General features: G+C 43.5%; 3 protein-coding genes across 11 annotated transcripts in view; all 3 read left to right on the forward strand.

Moving 5' to 3' along the window:
- Positions 1–22,509, forward strand: part of myoz1a (myozenin 1a) — a 294,151-nt gene that overhangs the window by 170,907 nt on the left and 100,735 nt on the right. The window lies entirely within an intron of this gene.
- On the forward strand, positions 1,816–5,701 carry si:dkey-174i8.1 (arylsulfatase I). Its single transcript, XM_062995394.1, has 3 exons — positions 1,816–2,054; positions 4,109–4,441; positions 4,633–5,701. The coding sequence occupies exons 1-3, from the start codon at positions 1,816–1,818 to the stop codon at positions 5,699–5,701; spliced, it is 1,641 nt and encodes a 546-aa protein (XP_062851464.1).
- Positions 22,429–22,509, forward strand: part of camk2g2 (calcium/calmodulin-dependent protein kinase (CaM kinase) II gamma 2) — a 67,461-nt gene continuing 67,380 nt past the window's right edge. For all 9 annotated transcript variants that reach the window (XM_062995532.1, XM_062995533.1, XM_062995534.1 and 6 more), the window contains exon 1: positions 22,429–22,509. This exon is cut by the window's right edge and continues 80 nt beyond it. The gene's annotated coding sequence lies outside the window, so the exon portion shown is untranslated.

Genomic DNA, 22,509 nt, shown 5'->3' on the forward strand with positions numbered 1-22,509 from the left:
GATAGATACTGACCACTGCAGACCAGGAACACCCCACAAGAGCTGCAGTTTTGGAGATGCTCTGACCCAGTCGTCTAGCCATCACAATCTGGCCCTCGTCAAACTCGCTCAAATCCTCACACTTGATCATTTTTCCTGCTTCTAACATCAACTTTGAGGATAAAATGTTCACTTGCTGCCTAATATATCCCCCCCACTAACAGGTGCCGTGATGAAGAGATAATCAGTGTTATTAACTTCACCTGTCAGTTGTCATAATGTTAAGCCTGTTCTGTGTATCTGTTAGTTTTATTTCCTCTTATCTCCTGTCTTTTCTTTCTAGTTCTTTCCTCCCTCTGTCCCTCGTTCATTTGCTTAGCTTCCGAGCGGCTGTGAAGGTTCCTGCCAGGTGGACGTGCCATCTACTTTAGGCTAATGTAGGAAATGGATTCATTTTTGTTGCATCGATTTCCTCTCCACACCAAAGGGGAGGCTGAGGTGCGATCGATAGCCTTTCTGATGGCAAATCTGGTGCTGGATGTGCTGCACTCCTCTCGCGGGAGGGGACTCACGTTTCACTGTTTTTATCCCCGACTTTGGATTTACAGCACTTAAAACCCTCCGTCGATAGAATGATAATAATAATCTGATGTTAGGGCTGTTTAGAATGACATTATTCTGTATTTCTGCCATCGCTGGGACTGTAACCACATTGTCTGTTGACTGATAATGTTTAGCACTTTCTGTCACTGGCTCTCCTGTGCTGAACTGTAAAGCTGATCTGTAGCAGCTCCTGTTTTCTCTCAGTAAACGGCACCGTCCCAGCATGACTGAGTCCCTGTGCACGAATCAAGATCTATAAAGACTTAAAGAAACTCCAGTGTCCTGCACAGAGCCCTGACCTCAGCCTCGGTCAACAGCTTCAGAATGAACTGGAACATCAACTGAGGCTTTCTTGACCAAAATCAGTGCCGTCTCCCATGTCTTTGAAAACCTGAGTACCTTACAGTACTGTGACCGTATACAGTCTGAGCATTGAGGTTTAGGGGCTTGCTCAAGGACCCAACAGTGTCAGCCTGGCAGTGGTGGGGCTTGAACCAGCACCCTTCTGATGACTAGTTCAGTACATTAACCGCTAAGCTGCAACTGCCCTATGTGGCAGTGATGTGATGCCACAAAACAACCAGCTCCCATACATGAGGGGAACATGCAAAATCCACACAGAAATGACCGCTACAACTGGGAATCGAACCCAGGACCTTCTTGCTGTGAGGCTACAGTGCTACCCACTGAGCCAGCGTGTCCCCTGTATATACCTGTATATGTCTTTCTGTCAGTCTGTCAGTCTGTCTGTCTGTCTGTCTGTCTATCTATCTATCTATCTATCTATCTGCCTGTCTAACTATCTATTTGTCTGTCTGTCTGTCTATCTATCTGTCTATCTATCTAAGCGTACTTTCTTGTGCGTTAGTAATTTGTGGTGTGTGTGGTCCTGTCTATGCGTTTGCCCCGTTTACCCTCCTTCGAGGTGCCCGGTGTGTATGAGGAATGTAACACATTGATGTTAGAGAAAACAGCTCTGCTATGATGACTATAAACCAGATCCATTCTGCTCCTGTAGCAGCACAAAGGGACGCCGGGTAGCTTTTTATTTACTGAGAGAGACTCATTCATTCTGTTTATAAATCAAGTGAAATACTCCACTTATCTTATTACGTCATGTGACTAAACAGTATTTTATTTATTCCGGGTGTTTATCAGCCGATGGATCTTAACATGATTCGGGTGCCAATGTTGATCTGGGTGCCAGCGTTGGTCTTTCTTTCGTGCCTGAGAATGGCTCTACCGCTGACCGTGAAGAAACCGGCCGACCCAACTACAGCTAACAAAGCTCCGACCCCGCCACATATCGTCTTTGTGATGGTGGATGATCAGGGCTACAACGACGTGGGCTACCACGGCTCAGACATTCGCACTCCTGTCCTGGACCAGCTGGCTGCTGAAGGGGTGAAGCTAGAGAACTACTACGTCCAGCCCATCTGCTCGCCCTCTCGCAGCCAGCTCATGACCGGGCGGTGAGTGGACTCCTTCCTACACGACCGGCGTCTGTTAATACATGTTTATGTTGACCCCAATGTGCATGCATTTATAATATACATTCTTAATATATAAAACACAGTGGTACAGTGTAGCTCAGAGGGTAAAAATACTATATATATAAAAATAAAACATGCACTTTTATTTATTCAATTCTTCCTCATCATTAATGACTTCACTATAGTTATGCAATATATGTAACATTCAGGTTGCTTTTATGTTGTATATTTTTTATATTTAGTTTATATTGTTGAATTTTTATAGATATATTGTTAGATTATAGTGTGTACCTTCATTGCTGTATAATGCTACTGGGACTTTAATTTCCTTCGGGATCAATAAAGTATTCATCCATCCATCCATCCATCCATCCATCTACCTACCTACCTGTCTGTCTGTCTGTCTGTCCATCTGTATGTCTATCTACTGTATCTATCTATCTTTCTATCTTTATATCCGTCCGTCCGTCCGTCCGTCCGTCCGTCCGTCCGTCCGTCCGTCCGTCCGTCTATCTGTCTGTCTGTCTGTCTATCTATCTATCTATCTATCTATCTACCTGTCTGTCTGTCTGTCCATCTGTATGTCTATCTACTATATTTATCTATCTTTCTATCTATATGTCCGTCCGTCCGTCCGTCCGTCCGTCCGTCCGTCCATCCATCCATCCATCCATCCATCCATCCATCTATCTATCTATCTATCTATCTATCTATCTATCTATCTATCTATCTATCTATCTATCTATCTATCTATCTATCTATCTATCTACCTGTATATCTATCTCTTTTGCGCTCTCTCTCTCTCTCTCTCCTTCTTTTCCCCGGTCATAAGCCACGTGATGAACTCAATTTCTCTTTTATAGTGAATATCTTTTTTATAATATACACTTTTTTATAATATATATTTTTGGATGAATAGGTTCGTCCTTTTCATTTCTATACGTACAGAAGTGATAACATTGTGCCTGAAGACCTGAAAGCTTTAATTAAGAACCTCTGGTGTTACATGATGCAGCTTTATTTGATTCCTGCATATCTAGTTTGTATAATACATAGAGTCATTTGGGTGGCTTGGCAGCCCACAGCAGAAAGGTTCTGGGTTCGATTCCCAGATGAAGTGGTCCGGGTCCTTGCTCTATGGAGTTTTATGTTCTCCCTGTGACCTGTCCTGTCATGAATGTTGTGTGAAAGTGTGAAACGTGACCTTAAAAATCCAATAAACATATGACAGTTTCAGAAACACAGCAAATATAAGATGCATGTTATTCTTTAATGACGTGACCGTGGTGAAGAAGTGAACTGCTTTTTTACTGAAGGCTTTTACAGAGATACATGAAGGAACACACTATGCTCTCTGTATTTCTTTACCAGGTAGAAGTTGCTTCAACAGAAAAGGTCAATCCCCATCTGACCATAGCTGTACTAGGTCAACTGTTTCTTTATGGCAGGGTTTTTCAACAAAATGGGTTGCAGAGATAAATAATAATAATTAAATCAACACATTTTAACATGCACAAACATGACATTAACTTGTAGACGAACACCCCCTTGTCTAAGCTTTATTTTACATCTTGTAAACCACAGTGGGACCAGATAGGCACCATTTTTATTAATTTAGTATATTTCGTTTTGTGTTTCGTCTTGATGCATTGTTTGTGTTGCCTGGGTCGCTGTAAAAATCACGAACAACATGTGGGTCGCTTGAATAAAAGATTCGACTGTTTATGACCTAATTTATGTCCAGCGTATCTTGCTGATCTCCTAGAGCAGTACAGCCCATCCCAAGAAGTTCAGTCAGACATAGTAAGCACCCCTAGGAACACTTCAGCTGATGCATTTCACTTTTTTATTCAGTTATTGACTACTAGAGTAGTTTCCCACCACTCGTATCCATAAAGTATTACATTTATGAGCAGGTTTTTGCTAGCCTTTAATATTTTTGTAGATAACTGTCTGTATACATTATAAAAGCTGTGTCTCTAAGTAAATCTAAGTACTCTACAATGAGTCCCTTGCTCCTCTTGATGCAGCAGGTATCAGATCCACACGGGCCTTCAGCACTCCATCATCCGAGCACGCCAGCCCTTGTGCTTGCCCGCCGACATTCCCACGCTGCCCGAGAGGCTGCGCCAGGCCGGGTACAGCACCCATATGGTGGGTAAGTGGCATCTGGGCTTCTGCCGACGCAAGTGCCTGCCCACCAGCCGTGGCTTCCAGAGCTTCCTGGGCTCGTTTACGGGCAGTGGTGACCATTTTAACTTCCAGAGCTGTGACGGAGCAGAGACCTGCGGCTTCGACCTGCATGATGGTGAGCGGCCAGCCTGGGAGCTGAGCGGCAACTACTCCACGTGGCTGTACACAGAGAGGTGGTACTCTTTATTTAATGTACTTTATTTCGGGTTAAATAAAGCCAGAGAAAAATAAGACTAATTAAATAGACGAATTTACATAAACTTGTAGGTAGGCTTTATCTTAAATCTTGTAAACCACAGTGAGACCAGATTGTAGAGCATAACAGAGAGAGTAAGATGCATTGTTTGTGTTGTTTGCTCCTTAGGGTAAAACGGATCTTGAGGACTCACGATCGGCTAAAACCTCTGTTTCTGTACGTCGCGCTCCAAGCCGCCCACACTCCCTTACAGGCTCCAGCTCGCCTCCTTCAGCGCTACGCTTCCCTGGGGAACCAGCTGAGGCGCCATTACGCTGCAATGCTAAGTGGTGTAGACGAGGCCGTCGGCGAGATTGTGGCCGAGATGCGCAGTCTAGGCTTCTACCGCAACTCGGTGCTTATATACTCCTCAGACAACGGAGGCCAGCCTCTCTCGGGGGGATGTAACTGGCCCCTGCGTGGAGGGAAGGGGTCATACTGGGAGGGAGGAGTACGAGCAGTAGGCTTTGTTCACAGCTCTCTTCTTAAAAAGAAAGGTAGAATCAGCCACGCCCTGATACACGTCTCAGATTGGTACCCGACTCTTCTGAACCTGGCAGGATGTCCTAAGAAAGACCCTCGGTCGCTGGACGGCTGTGACGTGTGGCCGGCCATTAGTCAGGACCTGCCCTGCCCTCGCTCTGAAATCCTGTTTAACATCGACCCTGTGTCCCGGCCGCACGTAAAGCACGATTCCAGGTCGTTGACAGAAAATGGTTTTGGTCTGTGGGACACAGGAGTGCGTGCTGCAATCAGAGTAGGAGACTGGAAACTCCTGACCGGGAACGTTGGAGACGGGGACTGGTTTCCTCCGCAGATGTTACCTGGAGTTCCACAGCTGTGGCGGGGCTTGGAGAAAAGACAGGACAGGCTTAGGAAAACCGTCTGGCTCTTTAACGTAAGCGCCGACCCTTACGAGAGGCGCGACCTGGCGCAGGCTCGGCCTGAAGTGGTCAGGCTCCTGCTCTCGAGGATCGCAGAGTACAACCGCACGGCCGTGCCACTGAGGAACCCTCCGGACGATCCCATGGCTGACCCCCGGCTCCACGGAGGAGTGTGGACACCGTGGTTGGTAAAGAAACCAAGACAAGACGGGCACAGCTGGGAGCCTAAGTTGAAATCCTGCAAAGTCTGTAAGCTCAGAGCACTCTTTAGAAAGCTCGATACCCAACTACAAAGATCTGCTTTGTACTCTTAGCAGAAAGGGACGGTGGGGAGGGGGGGCAGGTAGCAGACTCTTCTGGGTTGGGCTGATTTCTTGGCCACTGTGTTTTCCATTCATCCGTGAAGGGCAGTGGTGTGTGACTCGCTCACATGGATGTGTGAGGGAGCGTTGGCGTGATGGCTCATCCCTCGTTGGCAGATCTAACATAAGAAAACTACAGTGTTGGGCATCAGAATCTCTACAATGTTTATTTATTATTATTATTATTATTATTATTATTATTTTGCATTTTATTCTTTGCACTCGGCGAACACTGTATGTAAGACATAGACTAGCAATTCTTCTTCTGACAGTGGGGAAGAGATCAGTTCCTACAGAGAACCTTAAGATGCATGAAGGAACACACCATGCTCTCTGTATTTCTTTATCATTTGTGGACACGCCTTAACTCCCCATCTGGTGATTGCTTTAACCCTCCCAGGAACCCTCGTGGGACTAAGCAGTAGTGGGAAAGCTTATTAGACCGCTGTGCCACTCAAACGCCCTCTAAGTGCTGATGTTTAACTAGATTTTCCCAGTAATAGGATTGTAGAGTCACGACTTTTACATCTAAGTAACTCATAAGTAGGTAAACGACTTATTTGATCAACCTGTTAGGTGGACTAACTTTGAAGGTACTAACTGCTCAGGTATATACTGTACAGTATATATATATATATATATATATATATATATATACACACCGATCAGCCATAACATTAAAACCACCTCCTTGTTTCTACACTCACTGTCCATTTTATCAGCTCCACTTACCATATAGAAGCACTTTGTTGTTCTACAATTACTGACTGTAGTCCATCTGTTTCTCTGCATGCTTTGTTAGCCGCCTTTCATGCTGTTCTTCAATGGTCAGGACCCTCACAGGACCACCACAGAGCAGGTATTATTTAGGTGGTGGATGATTCTCAGCACTGCAGTGACACTGACATGGTGGTGGTGTGTTAGTGTGTGTTGTGCTGGTATGAGTGGATCAGACACAGCAGCGCTGCTGGAGTTTTTAAACACCTTACTGTCACTGCTGGACTGAGAATAGTCCACCAACCCAAAATATCCAGCCAACAGCGCCCCGTGGGCAGCGTCCTGTGACCACTGATGAAGGTCTAGAAGATGATCGACTCAAACAGCAGCAATAGATGAGCGATCGTCTTTGACTTTACGTCTACAAGGTGGAGTGTCTAATAGAGTGGACAGTGAGTGGACACGGTATTTAAAAACTCCAGCAGCGCTGCTGTGTCTGATCCACTCATACCAGAACAACACACACTAACACACCACCACCATGTCAGTGTCACTGCAGTGCTGAGTGCTAAAAATGTATGCAGAGAAACAGATGGACTACAGTCAGTAATTGTAGAACTACAAAGTGCTTCTATATAGTAAGTGGAGCTGAGAAAATGAACAGTGAGTGTAGAAACAAGGAGGTGGTTTTAATGTTATGGCTGATCAGTGTAGATATATATATGATTTAGTTCTATATTGATAGTTGTAGAGCTATTTTTTAATAGAGAAATTAACAGCAGACCTGTTCTCTCACTATAGAACCCAAAGTGGCAAAATCTGTACTGCATGGCCAGTATTTTTGTAATGGACGTCATTAAGTATTATTATCATGTGCTAAGATACATAATATTTTCTGCCGTGTGTTGGGACAGTGGTAGCCCAGTGGTTGCCCAGTGGTTGCCCAGTGGTTAAGGTACTGGACTAACAATAAGAAGGTTGTCGGTTCAACCCCCACCAATGATAGGTTGGCACTGTTGGGTTCCTGAGCAAGGCCCTTAAACCTTAATTGCCCAAATATTATTAGGTCACGATTGAAGCAATGAAAGCGTCTTTTAAATGCCTCAAATGTAAATATGTTCAATACCATGAGACCCCCCCCAACCCTAACCCTCCCCGCAACAAAAGCTCTGTGATCATTTCTCACTTTAACCATCTGAATCCTTAAATTCCTTTTAATTAAACTAAATTTAGTGTGACTATCAGATAGGAAAAGCCCCAAAAACAAAGTTTTTCTTTGTTGCACTTTCTCTGCCTGCTCTCTGCACTCCTCCTCACGCCTCCTTAAATTCACCCTGCTTTTCTCTGGCTCTCTCCAAATGTAGGCTGAGGAAGCCCAGCTCGGCTAGAATAATGCTGAGCTTCATGACTCTTCCTCCACGATCTGCTGCTGCTTCTTCTTTTTGTTTTAGTGAACAGACGAGGTCAGTTGGAGATATGAGCTGTGCCTTGTTACATAAACTGGGAGTGGAGGAGAGGCGAGATGATTGCTTGAGAAAAGACGCTGCAGTGGATTCAGTATTCAGTATAAAGTATTCAGACCCTGTGATTTATTGCACACTTTGTGTTCATCATTCATTCCTTGTTTTACCACCACTTTATCTTGCTTAGGGTCACGATGGGTCCGATTTGGGGTCACGGTGGATCGGATTCGCTGGATGAAACCCTTTGTGTTGTTGCTTTAAATTTAAATGGATATAACTGCGGTTTTTACCCATAAATCTACACTAAACCACCCATGAAGACGAAGTAAAAACATGTTTTTAGGGTTTTTCAAAATTAATTAAAAATCAAAACCTGAAATCCTGTATTCAGGAAAGTATTCAAACCCTTTATTCAATACTTGCCTCACAGCAAGAAGGTCCTGTGTTTGATCCCCAGGTGGGGCGGACCAGGTCCTTTCTGTGTGGAGTTTGCATGTTCTCTCCATGTCTGAATGGGGTTCCCCCCACATCAGGATAATTGGAGATACAAATAGTCCCTGACTTTGTTTGACATTAAACTTGTGAACTGAAGTTTCTGAACTCCCGGGTTTGAGGCTCGGTGTTGCCACCAGTCGGCTGGGCGCACCGTATCTGCAGGGCGGGGGCGGGGGATACCATATGTGGGTGGGTGGGTGTTTGTGTAAGGACCCTGATTGGCAGAAGAGACGCCCGTGCAGGAAGCCCGGACGAGAAGAGGAGGGCTGTACGCGTGTAAAGAAGGCGTGGGCAGCGGCGTGCTCTCCTTGGATGCAAATCTGGAGTCTGTCAGCAGCGGAAGACAAAATTGGATAAATCGATAAATTGGGAGGAAAAATGGGGAGAAAAATGCATTAAAAAAAAACAACTTGTGAACTGATGAATCTTGTGTAATGAGTAACTACTGTTCCTGTCATGAATGTAACCAAAGTGTAAAACATGACGTTAAAATTCTAATAAATAAATGAAATATAATACTTTGTTGAAGGTGGCACTTGGTGAATATGTCTCTAAGAGCTTTGCACACGTGAATTTGTGCAGTTTTTCCCATTCTTCATAGCAGATAATCTCAAGCTCGATCAAACTGGATGGGCAAGGATCTAATTCTGGGTTTGGCTGGGCACAAGGACATTCAGACTAGGCATAACATTATGAGCACTGACAGGTGAAGTGAATAACACTGATTATCTCTTCATCACGGTTAGTGGGGGGGATATATTAGGCAGCAAGTGAACATTTTATCCTCAAAGTTGATGTGTTAGAAGCAGAAAAATGATCAAGTGTGAGGATCTGAGCGAGATTGACGAGAGTCAGATTGTGATGGCTAGACGACTGGGTCAGAGCATCTCCAAAACTGCAGCTCTTGTGGGGTGTTCCCGCTCTGCAGTTGTCAGTATCTATCAAAAGTGGTCCAAGGAAGGAACAGTGGTAAACCGGCGACAGGGTCATGGGCGGCCAAGGCTCATTAATGCACGTGGGGAGCGAAGGCTGGCCCGTGTCGTCCAATCCAACAGACGAGCTACTGTAGCTCAAACTGCTGAAGAAGTTCATGCTGGTTCTGATAGAAAGGTGTCAGAATACACATCACAGTTTGTTGTGTATGTGGCTGCAAAAGGGGGACCAACACAATATTAGGAAGGTGGTCATAATGATAAGTCTGATCGATGTATAAACATTTATAGCATTTAGCAACAGTGGCAGCTGTGGATCACATTTTGTCATTGTATTGTCTCTGTAAATCAGTGCTAAAACAGACAATGAATGAATGAATGAATACCATTCCTGATACTGATACTAGTATTAGAATTATTGCATCATGCCTCCCTCATGGTAGTAATGTTTAAATAAATACGTATTCAAGCACTGCATTACACATTATGGTATATTTTATGTGAAGCGTCACTGGGTAAACATTAACATTCTTCAAACTATAATATGAGGCAGTAATGATATTGTAATATAAGATCCAGCGTTATTGAACACGCTGTGGCGTACACATCCTTAAGGGCATTTTAATAGCAGGGAAGCCCTATAAATTGATTTATGTGTGGTAATAAACCCCTTCTGCTGGGAATACCCTGGGTCACAGCATCATATACCCTAAATCTCCTGTGACGCCTGCCGTGTGTGAATCAAACCAATAAAAAGACTGTAAGCTTCTCTAACATTATCACACATTATTAAATCAACTCTGTTGTGGAACAACAGCACATGGTTTTTCCTTTAGACTTACTGGAATCTTTCAACTGGACTGGAATTATGATCCGTGTATAAGTTAATAATGCATAATGCGTTTACCTGTACAGAAGAATCTGATTACTGCAATAATGTTTCATGAGAATGCCTGGTTCAGTATTGACATTCCAGTTTATTCCGAAGGTGTCCAGTGTTGTTAAGGTTCTGGGAGATCTGTCCACTCATGCTAGAACAGGAAAGAGCCTTCAACAATTGATTGCTTTAAAGATGGAAGCATAAAATTTGCTTTATATAATGTGTCTTACATCTGTTAGCTATGAATATGGCTAAAACACGCCATATAGTGTACAAAAAAGAAATTATATTGAACTTCCTAATACCAGCATGATAGGAGCAGTTATTGCAGGAAATACAATAACCTGTTTACCATTATAATATCCTGTGTTTTTACTGCAGTTGTTTCCCTTTATTGTGCTTCTGGTGAATAATTAGATTTGGAGGGACGGTGTGTATCGTCTATCTCAGAGATATAAATTACGTAGGAAGACTTAAGTTTTTTGCCTCCAACCATTTTAAAGTTTTTGACACCCACTGTGTCGATTCCTTTCTCTTTTCTTGTTAATATTTAGTGTATAATTGTGTTTGTGTATAATTCTGTTTTCTAAACTTTCTCTTTTCCATTATTTTTTTGTTCTTCCTCAAGCCGTCAAGCCGTTCTCACTGTTAAGAGAACATATTGCAAATTGAATACAAATTGACTAGGTTCCCGAGTCTCATTATCCCAAAGCTAGCTGAGATCGTACACATTTCTCATTTCCTCTACAGGAGGCATGTCCAAAGTCTTCTGTCTTAAATTGCATTACTTGCACAGTCAAACAAAAGAAATAAATAATTTATACTAATTCAAGATGTAAATTCCCCTTTTTACCAATTGGTGACAGCAACACCGTAGGTACGCATTCATGAGAAGCAAAACGTCTCGTGAATGAGACCTACTCATTGTTATGACATGGTAAAAGCAACATAGGTTGTAGAAACAATGATTAACGGAAACAAAATTTAACGTGACGTATTGTACTAAAACAACGACCTAAGAATTTGAGTGGTGGAGAGAATTTATGCCCAGTAATAATTTAGAGAAACTCAGAGTTCCTGTGTTGTTCTTTTAGTACATAAAGCTATGATAAGTGCCCCGTCTTTTGTTTTACAGAGTTTCTAAAAGTTTTAAAGTTCATTTAGAAATTCAGATAGCTTGTTCTGTATGTTCTGATTTGTTATATACAGTGTATCACAAAAGTGAGTACACCCCTCACATTTCTGCAGATATTTAAGTATATCTTTTCATGGGACAACACTGACAAAATGATACTTTGACACAATGAAAAGTAGTCTGTGTGCAGCTTATATAACAGTGTAAATTTACTCTTCCCTCAAAATAACTCAATATACAGCCATTAATGTCTAAACCACCGGCAACAAAAGTGAGTACACCCCTTAGTGAAAGTTCCTGAAGTGTCAATATTTTGTGTGGCCACCATTATTTCCCAGAACTGCCTTAACTCTCCTGGGCATGGAGTTTACCAGAGCTTCACAGGTTGCCACTGGAATGCTTTTCCACTCCTCCATGACGACATCACGGAGCTGGCGGATATTCGAGACTTTGCGCTCCTCCACCTTCCGGTTGAGGATGCCCCAAAGATGTTCTATTGGGTTTAGGTCTGGAGACATGCTTGGCCAGTCCATCACCTTTACCCTCAGCCTCTTCAATAAAGCAGTGGCCGTCTTAGAGGTGTGTTTGGGGTCATTATCATGCTGGAACACTGCCCTGCGACCCAGTTTCCGGAGGGAGGGGATCATGCTCTGCTTCAGTATTTCACAGTACATATTGGAGTTCATGTGTCCCTCAATGAAATGTAACTCCCCAACACCTGCTGCACTCATGCAGCCCCAGATTATGGCATTCCCACCACCATGCTTGACTGTAGGCATGACACACTTATCTTTGTACTCCTCACCTGATTGCCGCCACACATGCTTGAGACCATCTGAACCAAACAAATTAATCTTGGTCTCATCAGACCATAGGACATGGTTCCAGTAATCCATGTCCTTTGTTGACATGTCTTCAGCAAACTGTTTGCGGGCTTTCTTGTGTAGAGACTTCAGAAGAGGCTTCCTTCTGGGGTGACAGCCATGCAGACCAATTTGATGTAGTGTGCGGCGTATGGTCTGAGCACTGACAGGCTGACCCCCCACCTTTTCAATCTCTGCAGCAATGCTGACAGCACTCCTGCACCTATCTTTCAAAGACAGCAGTTGGATGTGACGCTGAGCACGTGCACTCAGCTTCTTTGGACGACCAACGCAAGGTCTGTTCTGAGTGGACCCTGCTCTTTTAAAACACTGGATGATCTTGGCCACTGTGCTGCAGCTCAGTTTCAGGGTGTTGGCAATCTTCTTGTAGCCTTGGCCATCTTCATGTAGCGCAACAATTCGTCTTTTAAGATCCTCAGAGAGTTCTTTGCCATGAGGTGCCATGTTGGAACTTTCAGTGACCAGTATGAGAGAGTGTGAGAGCTGTACTACTAAATTGAACACACCTGCTCCCTATGCACACCTGAGACCTAGTAACACTAACAAATCACATGACATTTTGGAGGGAAAATGACAAGCAGTGCTCAATTTGGACATTTAGGGGTGTAGTCTCTTAGGGGTGTACTCACTTTTGTTGCCGGTGGTTTAGACATTAATGGCTGTATATTGAGTTATTTTGAGGGAAGAATAAATTTACACTGTTATATAAGCTGCACACAGACTACTTTTCATTGTGTCAAAGTGTCATTTTGTCAGTGTTGTCCCATGAAAAGATATACTTAAATATCTGCAGAAATTTAAGGGGTGTACTCACTTTTGTGATACACTGTATATATATATATATATATATATTCTTTATGCATTTTCTCCCCTTTTCTCCCTTTTTAGTGCGTCCAATTGCCCGATTGCATCATGCTTCCTCTCCACCAATGCCGATCCCCGCTCTGATTGAGGAGAACGAAGCTAACCCACGCCCCCTCCGACACGTGGGCAGCAGCCGTATGCATCTTATCACCTGCACTTTAACGAGTGCAGTGCAGCTCAGCGTTGTGTACGGAGAGGACACACCCTGAGAGCACTCTTTTCTCATCAATCAGCCAGCAGAGGTCATAATTGCACCAGTCATGGGGGAGACCCTATCCGGCTTAGTCCCGCCCATATCTGAACAACAGGCCAATCATTGTTCATGTGGCCGCTCAGCCATAGCCAGTAGGCAGAGCTGAGATTCGATACGATGTATTCGAGATCCCAGCTCTGGTTCCAGCGTGTGTTTTTAATGCTGCTCCACATGAGCGGCTATGTTCTGATTTGTTCATCTGAATGCTTACATTTGGATGTTGTTCGCTGTGTGAAAATATATATAACAGAGTATTTATATGCTTATTTTATTGTTTAAAATAATGTCATCAGGGACTGTTGGCCCCCGGACACTTTCACATTATCAAATCTGGCCCTTCTAGAAAAAAGTTTGGACACCACTGATCTACAGCGTTAAACATCCCCACCAACTCACCTGCCTGTCTGCTTCATTTGTCCTCCTCCTAACCTTAATACTATCCAGCATCAATTCATGTCATCAACTAATCACCGAAGACCACAAGCAAAGGTCAGCTAATACCAGCAGGTGAGGAGATAATACGGCCATCGACTCAATAACGAGGTACTCGGGCTCCGAGAGAACGTTAGTTGTTGGGTATCGCTCATGTAAAGGTCAGTCCTCAGAGAGACGGTGCACTCACTCCTCTCTCCAGCGCGAGTCGTCCTCCAGAACGCTTGCAGAATTTGCCACTTAACCTGAATTGCCTCCTAATGCATTACTGTAAAGCACATTATGTGCAAAACGAGCACTTTAAAAGCCGCTGTGAACCCTGCGTAGTGTCCACTTTACCAGTAAACAATAAAATAAAATGAATACTGTATTACGGTATCAACCAAAACATCCTAGAACATGAACCCCTTTTTATTTCACTGAGTTTATCCAAACAGAGCAAAAGCTAAAATAGACACATATACAGTGGGGAAAATAAGTATTTGATCCCCTGCTGATTTTGTAAGTTTACCCCCTTACAAAGACTTGAACAGTCATATAATTTTTATGGAAGGTTTATTTTAACAGAGAGAGACAGAATATCAACAAAAAATCCAGAAAAAAAAACATTAAATAAAGGTTATAAATTAATTTGTATTTAATTAAGGGAAATAAGAATTTGATCCCCTACCAACCAGCAAGAATTCTGACCCCCACAGACCGGTTATGTGCCCATGAGACACACAAATTAGTCCTGTCCCTGTATAAAAGACTCCTGTCACAGAATCAGTTTCTTCCGTTCAAATCTCTCGACCACCATGGGCAAGACCAAAGAGCTATCAAAGGACGTCAGGGACAAGATTGTAGCTCCCTTGAGATCATTGACAAGCTCCTCCCGTGTAATTCTGGACTGACCTCACCTTTCTCAGAATCATTCTTACCCCACCAGGTGAGCTCTTGCATGGAGCTCCAGAGTGAGGGTGATTGACTGTGATCTTGTATTTCTTCCATTTTCGAATGATCGCACCAACAGTGGTCTCTTTCTCACCAAGCTTCTTGCTGATGGTCTTGTAGCCCATTCCAGCCTTGTGCAGGTCTACAATCTTGTCCCTGATGTCCTTTGATAGCTCTTTGGTCTTGCCCATGGTGGTCGAGAGATTTGAACGGAAGAAACTGATTCTGTGACAGGAGTCTTTTATACAGGGACAGGACTAATTTGTGTGCCTCATGGGCACATAACCGGTCTGTGGGGGTCAGAATTCTTGCTGGTTGGTAGGGATCAAATACTTATTTCCCTTAATTAAATACAAATTAATTTATAACCTTTATTTAATGTTTTTTTTCCTGGATTTTTTGTTGATATTCTGTCTCTCTCTGTTAAAATAAACCTTCCATAAAAATTATAGACTGTTCAAGTCTTTGTAAGGGGGTAAACTTACAAAATCAGCAGGGGATCAAATACTTATTTTCCCCACTGTAGCTACTTCTGATGTTCTGCTTATCAATGTAATTCAAAAGATGTGTACTGTTTAAATTAAGGAGGCACGTATTACCCCCTGTACATACAAACATATGGCTGTTCAGTATTATTGCTCTTTATTGAGGACTCTTGGCCACAGATCGCTACATCTGTTAAGCTGTCTGTTAATGTACAGTCTTGTAAAACACACTACTACACCAGAGCTGACATCTCAGCTCTACGACCGGCAGGTTGGGCGCCTATATGGACAGTGATTGGCTCGTCCGTGACTGGGAATGCCGGCGGGGATTCCTCACGACGGCTGCAGTTACGGCCTCCGCTGGCTGATCGATTGCAACTGCACTGAGACAGAGGACAATGGAGATCATGCGTGACTCTCCGTGCACGATACGGATCTCTATATGAGCAGAACAGGTGAAAAGAAGCAGTCTGCTACTGCACATGTGTGAAAGGGGGCCTGTGTGATCAGAACAAAGAATTAACAGTGCAAGTACTAAAACAGAACAGCTAAACTGAATATTTCTGGTAATTCACATATATTGGATAACTGTAGCAACCAACACTGTGATTAGACAAATATATGGATACTGTCATGTCACACGCAAGTCTCTACAGTGTAGTGGTTATAATGTTATAATATGTACTAGTTATCTGCTAACTGGATACGTCTAAATGCTAATTAGTTTTGTAGTGAAATGTTCAACAAGCTAATGGTCAGGTGTCCACATACTTTTGACTATTTGAAGTGTAGTTTAACATGCATGAGCAAAATCATATAGCAGTATGATGAAGGGAGAAAGCTGAGGTCAAAGCGAAGGATCGGAGATGACATGACCTCCCTGGAGCAGTTCAGGTTTAAGGGCCAACAGTGGCAGCTTGTCGGTGCTGGGATTTGAACTATTAACCCTGTGATCAGCGGGCCAGAACCACAAAGAAGTCATTTTAACAATATGCAGATCAATTAAAATCCTCTAATTCTAGTGAATGAGGCGAGTTAAACTGGATTAAAGGTTGAATGTATGTGTGATATGCAGGACTGCGTGTTGCAGAAATGTAATACTTTTACAGTGATATTGCTAAATAGATGCTCCTCTGGCAGGTAGCCATCCACCCTTTCCGAGCCCCCCGCCGCCGAGCTTATGCAGAGCAACGAGTGCAGCCCATCCCAGCATGCATTTGCCCACGCTCTCACGCCCCCAGTTCCCTCCCACCTATCAGGCCTGCATAGCTCCAAGAGCACGCATCACAGACTGACTGCCATAGAAACACTGCAATTAATACACATCTACAGTCCGAGATGCACTAATTAGGCGTCCACGTCGGTCTGCCTCGGAGAAATCATACGCCGATGCTGCTCTACACAAACCAGACAAAAATTAATCTGCTGAAAGGGTGACGCAATGTTCCCATCATTAGAAACGACAGACTGGGTCATGCGTTGTTTGCTTTGTCTATTGTGCACACACACACACGATCAAAATGCTCAGTCGTCTAACTGCTGTAGTGGTGTGGAAGATATTGCTTCTCTTCAATTGATTTTACTCAACCGCATGCCAAACTGAGCATTAAAAATGGATGAGTACTAACATACAACCCCCACTCAACTACCTATAAAGGATGTATTTTGTCATATAAATCATAAAAGCCTGAAACTGCATTTTACTCTGACTTAATTACGTTAGTACACTCAATCTATAGTCTCATGGGACGAGCCTAAGAGTATTTCTTCTCCTGCCGCTCGGCCTCGGTCTCATGGGGACTGAGCTTTGCTTACATTAAACGTAATGCTGCTTAATTAAAAAGAACAGGGCTCAGCAGAGGCTTAGGAAAAGATTAGTATCAATTCAGGTTTTCGCCTTGAATTTATTTATGCTTTAACACATCCGTCTTTAGTGCCGTTTTAAATGTTAATTACAAAGAAAAACTGTTTCCATCAAGAAATTCACAAAAAAACAAAAACAGTGGGAGTGCATACATTTCAAGGGTGTCTTTAAACAGTGGTTGGTCTTCATCTGGGCCGCAACAGGGGCCAAAAGCTGCATTCAATAACATAGATATAATAAGCTTATAGCATAGACGTGTCATGGGCCAGTGGATGCCAGTCCAGCCAATGGTATAATGCCAAATACCACTCAGCTATTGAAACCAGGTCCTCTGCAATCCTGGAGTTTTAACACCACTCACTGAGCCACCCTGGTAAACATGCATGTGACAAGTGTTTATAGGGTTTATAAGGTTTTGTGCATGGTCTGCAAATGTGGGATTGATTGTTTGGTCATGCTTTACACTAGGAACTGAACCACAGTGGTTCTCAAACTTCACCTGGGCCGCAACCGGGGCCAAAAGGTGCACGCAATAACATAGATATAATAAGCTTAGCATAGACGTGTCATGGGCCAGTGGTTGACAAGCCTTGCCAGTTCAGCCAACAATATGATGCCAAATACCACTTAGATATTGAACCCAGGTCCTCTGCGATCCAGGAGCTTTAACACCACTCACTAAGCCACCATGCTGCCCATTATCACTGTCTTATTAGTCTCTGAGGTAAACCTTGGTAAAAGTGCATGAGACAAGTGTTTATATACAGGTTTTGTGCATGGTTTACAAATGTGGGATTGTTTGTTAGTATTTTAAGGTCATGTTTTACACCAAGAACTGAACCACAGTGGTTCTCAAACTTCACCTGGGCTGCAACAGGGGCCAAAAGGTGCACGCAATAACATATAGATATAATAAGCTTATAGCAAAGACGTGTCCTTGCCAGTCCAGCCAACGGCATGATGCCAAATACCACTCAGACACTGAACCCTCAGACACTGCGATCCATGAGCTTTAACACCACTTGCTGAGCCACCATGCTGCCCACTATCACTGTCTTATTAGACGTGTCATGGGCCAGTGGCTGACAAGCCTTGCCAGTTCAGTCAACAAAATGATGCCAAATACCACTCAGACAATGAACCCAGGTTCTCTGCAATCCAGGAGCTTTAATACCACTCACTGAGTCACCATGAGGTAAACCCCGGTAAACATGCATGTGACAAGTGTTTATATAAAGGTTTTGTACAGGGTTTTCAAATGTGGGATTGTTTGTTTGAGGATTTTAAGGTCAAGAACTGAACCACAGTGGTTCTCAAACTTCACCTGGGCTGCAACAGGGGCCAAAAGGTGCACGCAATAACATATAGATATAATAAGCTCATAGCAAAGACGTGTCCTTGCCAGTCCAGCCAACGGCATGATGCCAAATACCACTCAGACATTGAACCCCAGGTCCTGTTTTACACTAGGAACTCAACCACAGTGGTTCTCAACCTTCACCTGCGCTGCAACAGGGGCCAAAAGGTGCTCTCCTGGTCTGCACACATGCAACAACATATAGATATAGTAATAATCCTATAGAATAGTTGTGTCATGGGACAATGGCTGATGAGCCTTGCCATTTAAGCAAATGACATAATTCTGAAGGGGGGAGGGGGGATGGCAAATACCACACAGACATTGCACACGGGTTTTCTGCACTCCTGGAGTTAAACAGCATCAACACCACTGTCTTATTAGTCTCCAAGGGAAATTCAAGGCATCATAATTAATCAAACAGGCTACAAATGGAAGCAGATGTGTTTGTGTGAAGATAATGCAGTGTAAATATAATATGTGTGTGCGTGTGTGTACATCAGTATAATTATTGGTATTGTTGGTATATACTGTAGAAGGTTGCACACACCTCTGTTCTCGCCAAATCTCGCGATACTACGCACTCTCCCCCCACCTGCACAACACCAAACAACACTACCCGTCTAACCACTCTTTTTCTCCTACCCGTTTCCAGAAAGTCCCGCCTTCTTCATTTTGATTGATCAGCAGCGCTTAGGTTCGGCGTTTGGATTGGCTGTTTTTACTGATGAGTGACAACTCCTAATACAGGGCTCAAAATAACAATCTGAAAACACAGGGATAGAGAAGTAATGCGAATTATTTAATCATACGAATCAAATTATTCTATCACAGCCTTTGCAACTGTTTGTTAGATTTGTATTGAGCAGTACTGAGCTGTTACTTGATTAAAACAATAACAAACAAGACACAATCTGTTCAGTTCTTGACTCCACAGGTTAGTTTGACCACTGAATCCACCATGTTTGTGTTTGAGGAATGTAGGACCCTTGGTGGCAAGCCTATAATGCTGACTGACTGTGTTTTTAGGAGCTTTTTTCTCTACACATAATACAACTGTAGATTATATTGATTTAACAATTCTATTTTATATTGTTGCATGGTTTAAAAATGTGGGTTTGTTAGGATTTTAACGTCAGGTAGTTACTGGTTACACAAGATTCATCAGTTCATGTTTGTTGTCAAACACTGTCACAGGCAAATTAGTATCTCCAATTCAGCTCACTTACATGTCTTTGGGCTGTAAGAGGAAACCCACACAGGCATGTAGAGAACATGCAAACGCCACACAGAAAGGACCCAGACCGTTCCACCTGGGAATCAAACTCAAGACCTTCTGTGTCTGTGAGACGGCAGTGCCACTCACCAAGCCACTATGCTACACAGGGTGCCCACAGTATTTGTCCTCCTTCGAAAGTGAACCGGACGCGTGTAACGATAATAAATAATTTGCTTGTATTTGATTGGTTTGAAGTCACTAAGTACATACACATACACAGTGGCCGTCAAGTGTATGAACTCGACTCGTGCAGGTGAAAAATGCGGTCTGTACTGACTGTACGTGCCGGAGGGGGTGTATGTCAGTTGAGAGGCGTCCTCAGTCAGCGGTGAAGGGTCGAATCAGTACAGAGGACGCAATCAGGGTAACTGGACACGACTAGATTAGGGGGGGAAAAAAGTTTCTGAGAGGACATCCACCACTTGGCTGCAGGTGTCAATACCAACCCACCAACCAACCAAGATAGTCTTAGAAGGACTAATAAGTCTTATAACGCTACAGTTTTCTAGTTTATTTGGATGCAGCACAATTATATCAGTTAAGGTTTTAATTTAGTGCGCTGTATGCACCATCTTGACTATCCACTGTCATGCCCTCCTTTTTGAGGTCTGATGTCCTTCTTTGGGGGGTTATCGAAGTGGCCACCCTAATGCTGCCCTTTACAAATGTATGTAGTACCAACTCTGTTTTAACAAAACATCTTAAAGAATCAAATGGTTATTGCTTTAAAACGATTATTAAATCCTTTTTCTGAGGTAAATCCTACATGAAAGGAATCCTCCAGAACATGGATGCCCGATCTCACCCACAAAGGGAAGGGTGGCTGCAGGTTTTCTTACCAACCAGTTCATTTGGTTGCATCACAATTATATCAATGAAGATTTTAATTTCGTGTGCTGTAGACACATCCTCACCACCCACTGTCATGCCCTCCTTTTTGGGGTCTGATGTTTCTCCTTTTTTGGGTCTGATGTTTCTCCTTTTTTGGGTCTGATGTTTCTCCTTTTTGGGGTCTGATGTTTCTTCTTTTTGGGGTCTGCTGTTACTTCTTTTTGGGGTCTGATGTTTCTCCTTTTTTGGGGTCTGATGTTCCTCCTTTTTGGGGTCTGTTGTTTCTAGTCTTTGGTGTCTGATGGTTCTTCTTTTTGGGGTCTGATGTTCCTCCTTTTTGGGGTCTGATGTTTCTTCTTGTTGGGGTCTGATGTTACTTCTTTTTGGGGTCTGATGTTTCTCCTTTTTTGGGGTCTGATGTTTCTCCTTTTTTGGGGTCTGATGTTCCTCCTTTTTGGGGTGTGATGCCCTCCTATTTGGGGTCTGATGTTCCTCATTTTTAGGGTCTGATGTTCCTCATTTTTAGGGTCTGATGTTCCTCATTTTTGGGGTCTGATGTTCCTCCTTTTTGGGATCTGATGTTTCTCCTTTTTGGGGTCTGATGTTTCTCCTTTTTTGGGGTCTGATGTTCCTCCTTTTTGGGGTGTGATGCCCTCCTATTTGGGGTCTGATGTTCCTCATTTTTAGGGTCTGATGTTCCTCATTTTTAGGGTCTGATGTTCCTCATTTTTGGGGTCTGATGTTTCTCCTTTTTGGGGTCTGATGTTTCTCCTTTTTGGGGTCTGATGTTTCTCCTTTTTGGGATCTGATGTTTCTCCTTTTTGGGGTCTGATGTTTCTCCTTTTTTGGGGTCTGATGTTCCTCCTTTTTGGGGTGTGATGCCCTCCTATTTGGGGTCTGATGTTCCTCATTTTTAGGGTCTGATGTTCCTCATTTTTAGGGTCTGATGTTCCTCATTTTTGGGGTCTGATGTTTCTCCTTTTTGGGGTCTGATGTTTCTCCTTTTTGGGGGCTGATGTTTTTTCTTTTTAGGGTCTGATGTTCCTCCTTTTTGGGGGCTGATGTTTCTTCTTTTTGGGGTCTGATGTTCCTCCTATTTGGGGTCTGATGTTCCTCCTTTTTGGGGGCTGATGTTTCTTCTTTTTGGGGTCTGATGCCCTCCTATTTGGGGTCTGATGTTTCTTCTTTTTGGGGTCTGATGTTTCTCCTTTTTGGGGTCTGATGTTCCTTGTTTTTGGGGTCTGATGCCCTAATTTTGGGGTCTGATGTTCCTCGTTTTTGGGGTCTGATGCCCTATTTGGGGCCTGATGTTTCTCCTTAATGGGGTCTAATGTTCCTTGTTTTTGGGGGTCTGATGCCCTTCTTGTTGGGGTCTGATGTTCCTTGTTTTTGGGGGTCTGATGCCCTTCTTGTTGGGGTCTGATGTTCCTTGTTTTTGGGGTCTGATGCCCTCCTATTTGGGGTCTGATGTTCCTCCTATTTAGGGTCTGATGTTCCTTATTTTGGGGTCTGATGTTCCTCCTTATGAGCCACCGTAATACTGCCTTTTACAAATGTAGGTAGAACCAATTCTGTTGGCATCTAAAAGACTTAAATCGGACATGAAACCTTTAAGGGATCCTCCAGAACATGGATGCCCAGTCTCACCCACAACCAACCAAGATGGTCTTGAAAGCACTGATGAGTGTTATTAGGTGCAGCTACACCCTGCTGATTGTGAAAACTCTTGTGACTGGTTATTCCTGCTCCAGATGAAGAAGAACCCATCCGGGAAGCATTTCTCACTGCGGTGTTGCTGCTACACTGCTCAGAGCGATTCGTCTCCAATGGTATGGGAGTAGGCGGGGGTGTGCCGGAATACGGGTGGGATACAGACCGAGGTCTTCTCTTGTCCTGTCAGCAGCTCGTTCTCTGTGTGAGACCAGCTCCCGAAACCTGAGCGATCAGCCACATACA

Source organism: Trichomycterus rosablanca, chromosome 5, assembly GCF_030014385.1.
Source record: "Trichomycterus rosablanca isolate fTriRos1 chromosome 5, fTriRos1.hap1, whole genome shotgun sequence".
NCBI classification, from domain to species: Eukaryota; Metazoa; Chordata; class Actinopteri; order Siluriformes; family Trichomycteridae; genus Trichomycterus; species Trichomycterus rosablanca.

Coding starts and splice junctions, on each gene's coding strand:
- si:dkey-174i8.1 (XM_062995394.1), top strand. CDS start 1,816: ATGGCTCTACCGCTGACCGTGAAGAAACCGGCCGACCCAACTACAGCT. Junction 2,055..4,108: donor AGCCAGCTCATGACCGGGCG/GTGAGTGGACTC, acceptor TTGATGCAGCAG/GTATCAGATCCACACGGGCC. Junction 4,442..4,632: donor ACGTGGCTGTACACAGAGAG/GTGGTACTCTTT, acceptor TTTGCTCCTTAG/GGTAAAACGGATCTTGAGGA.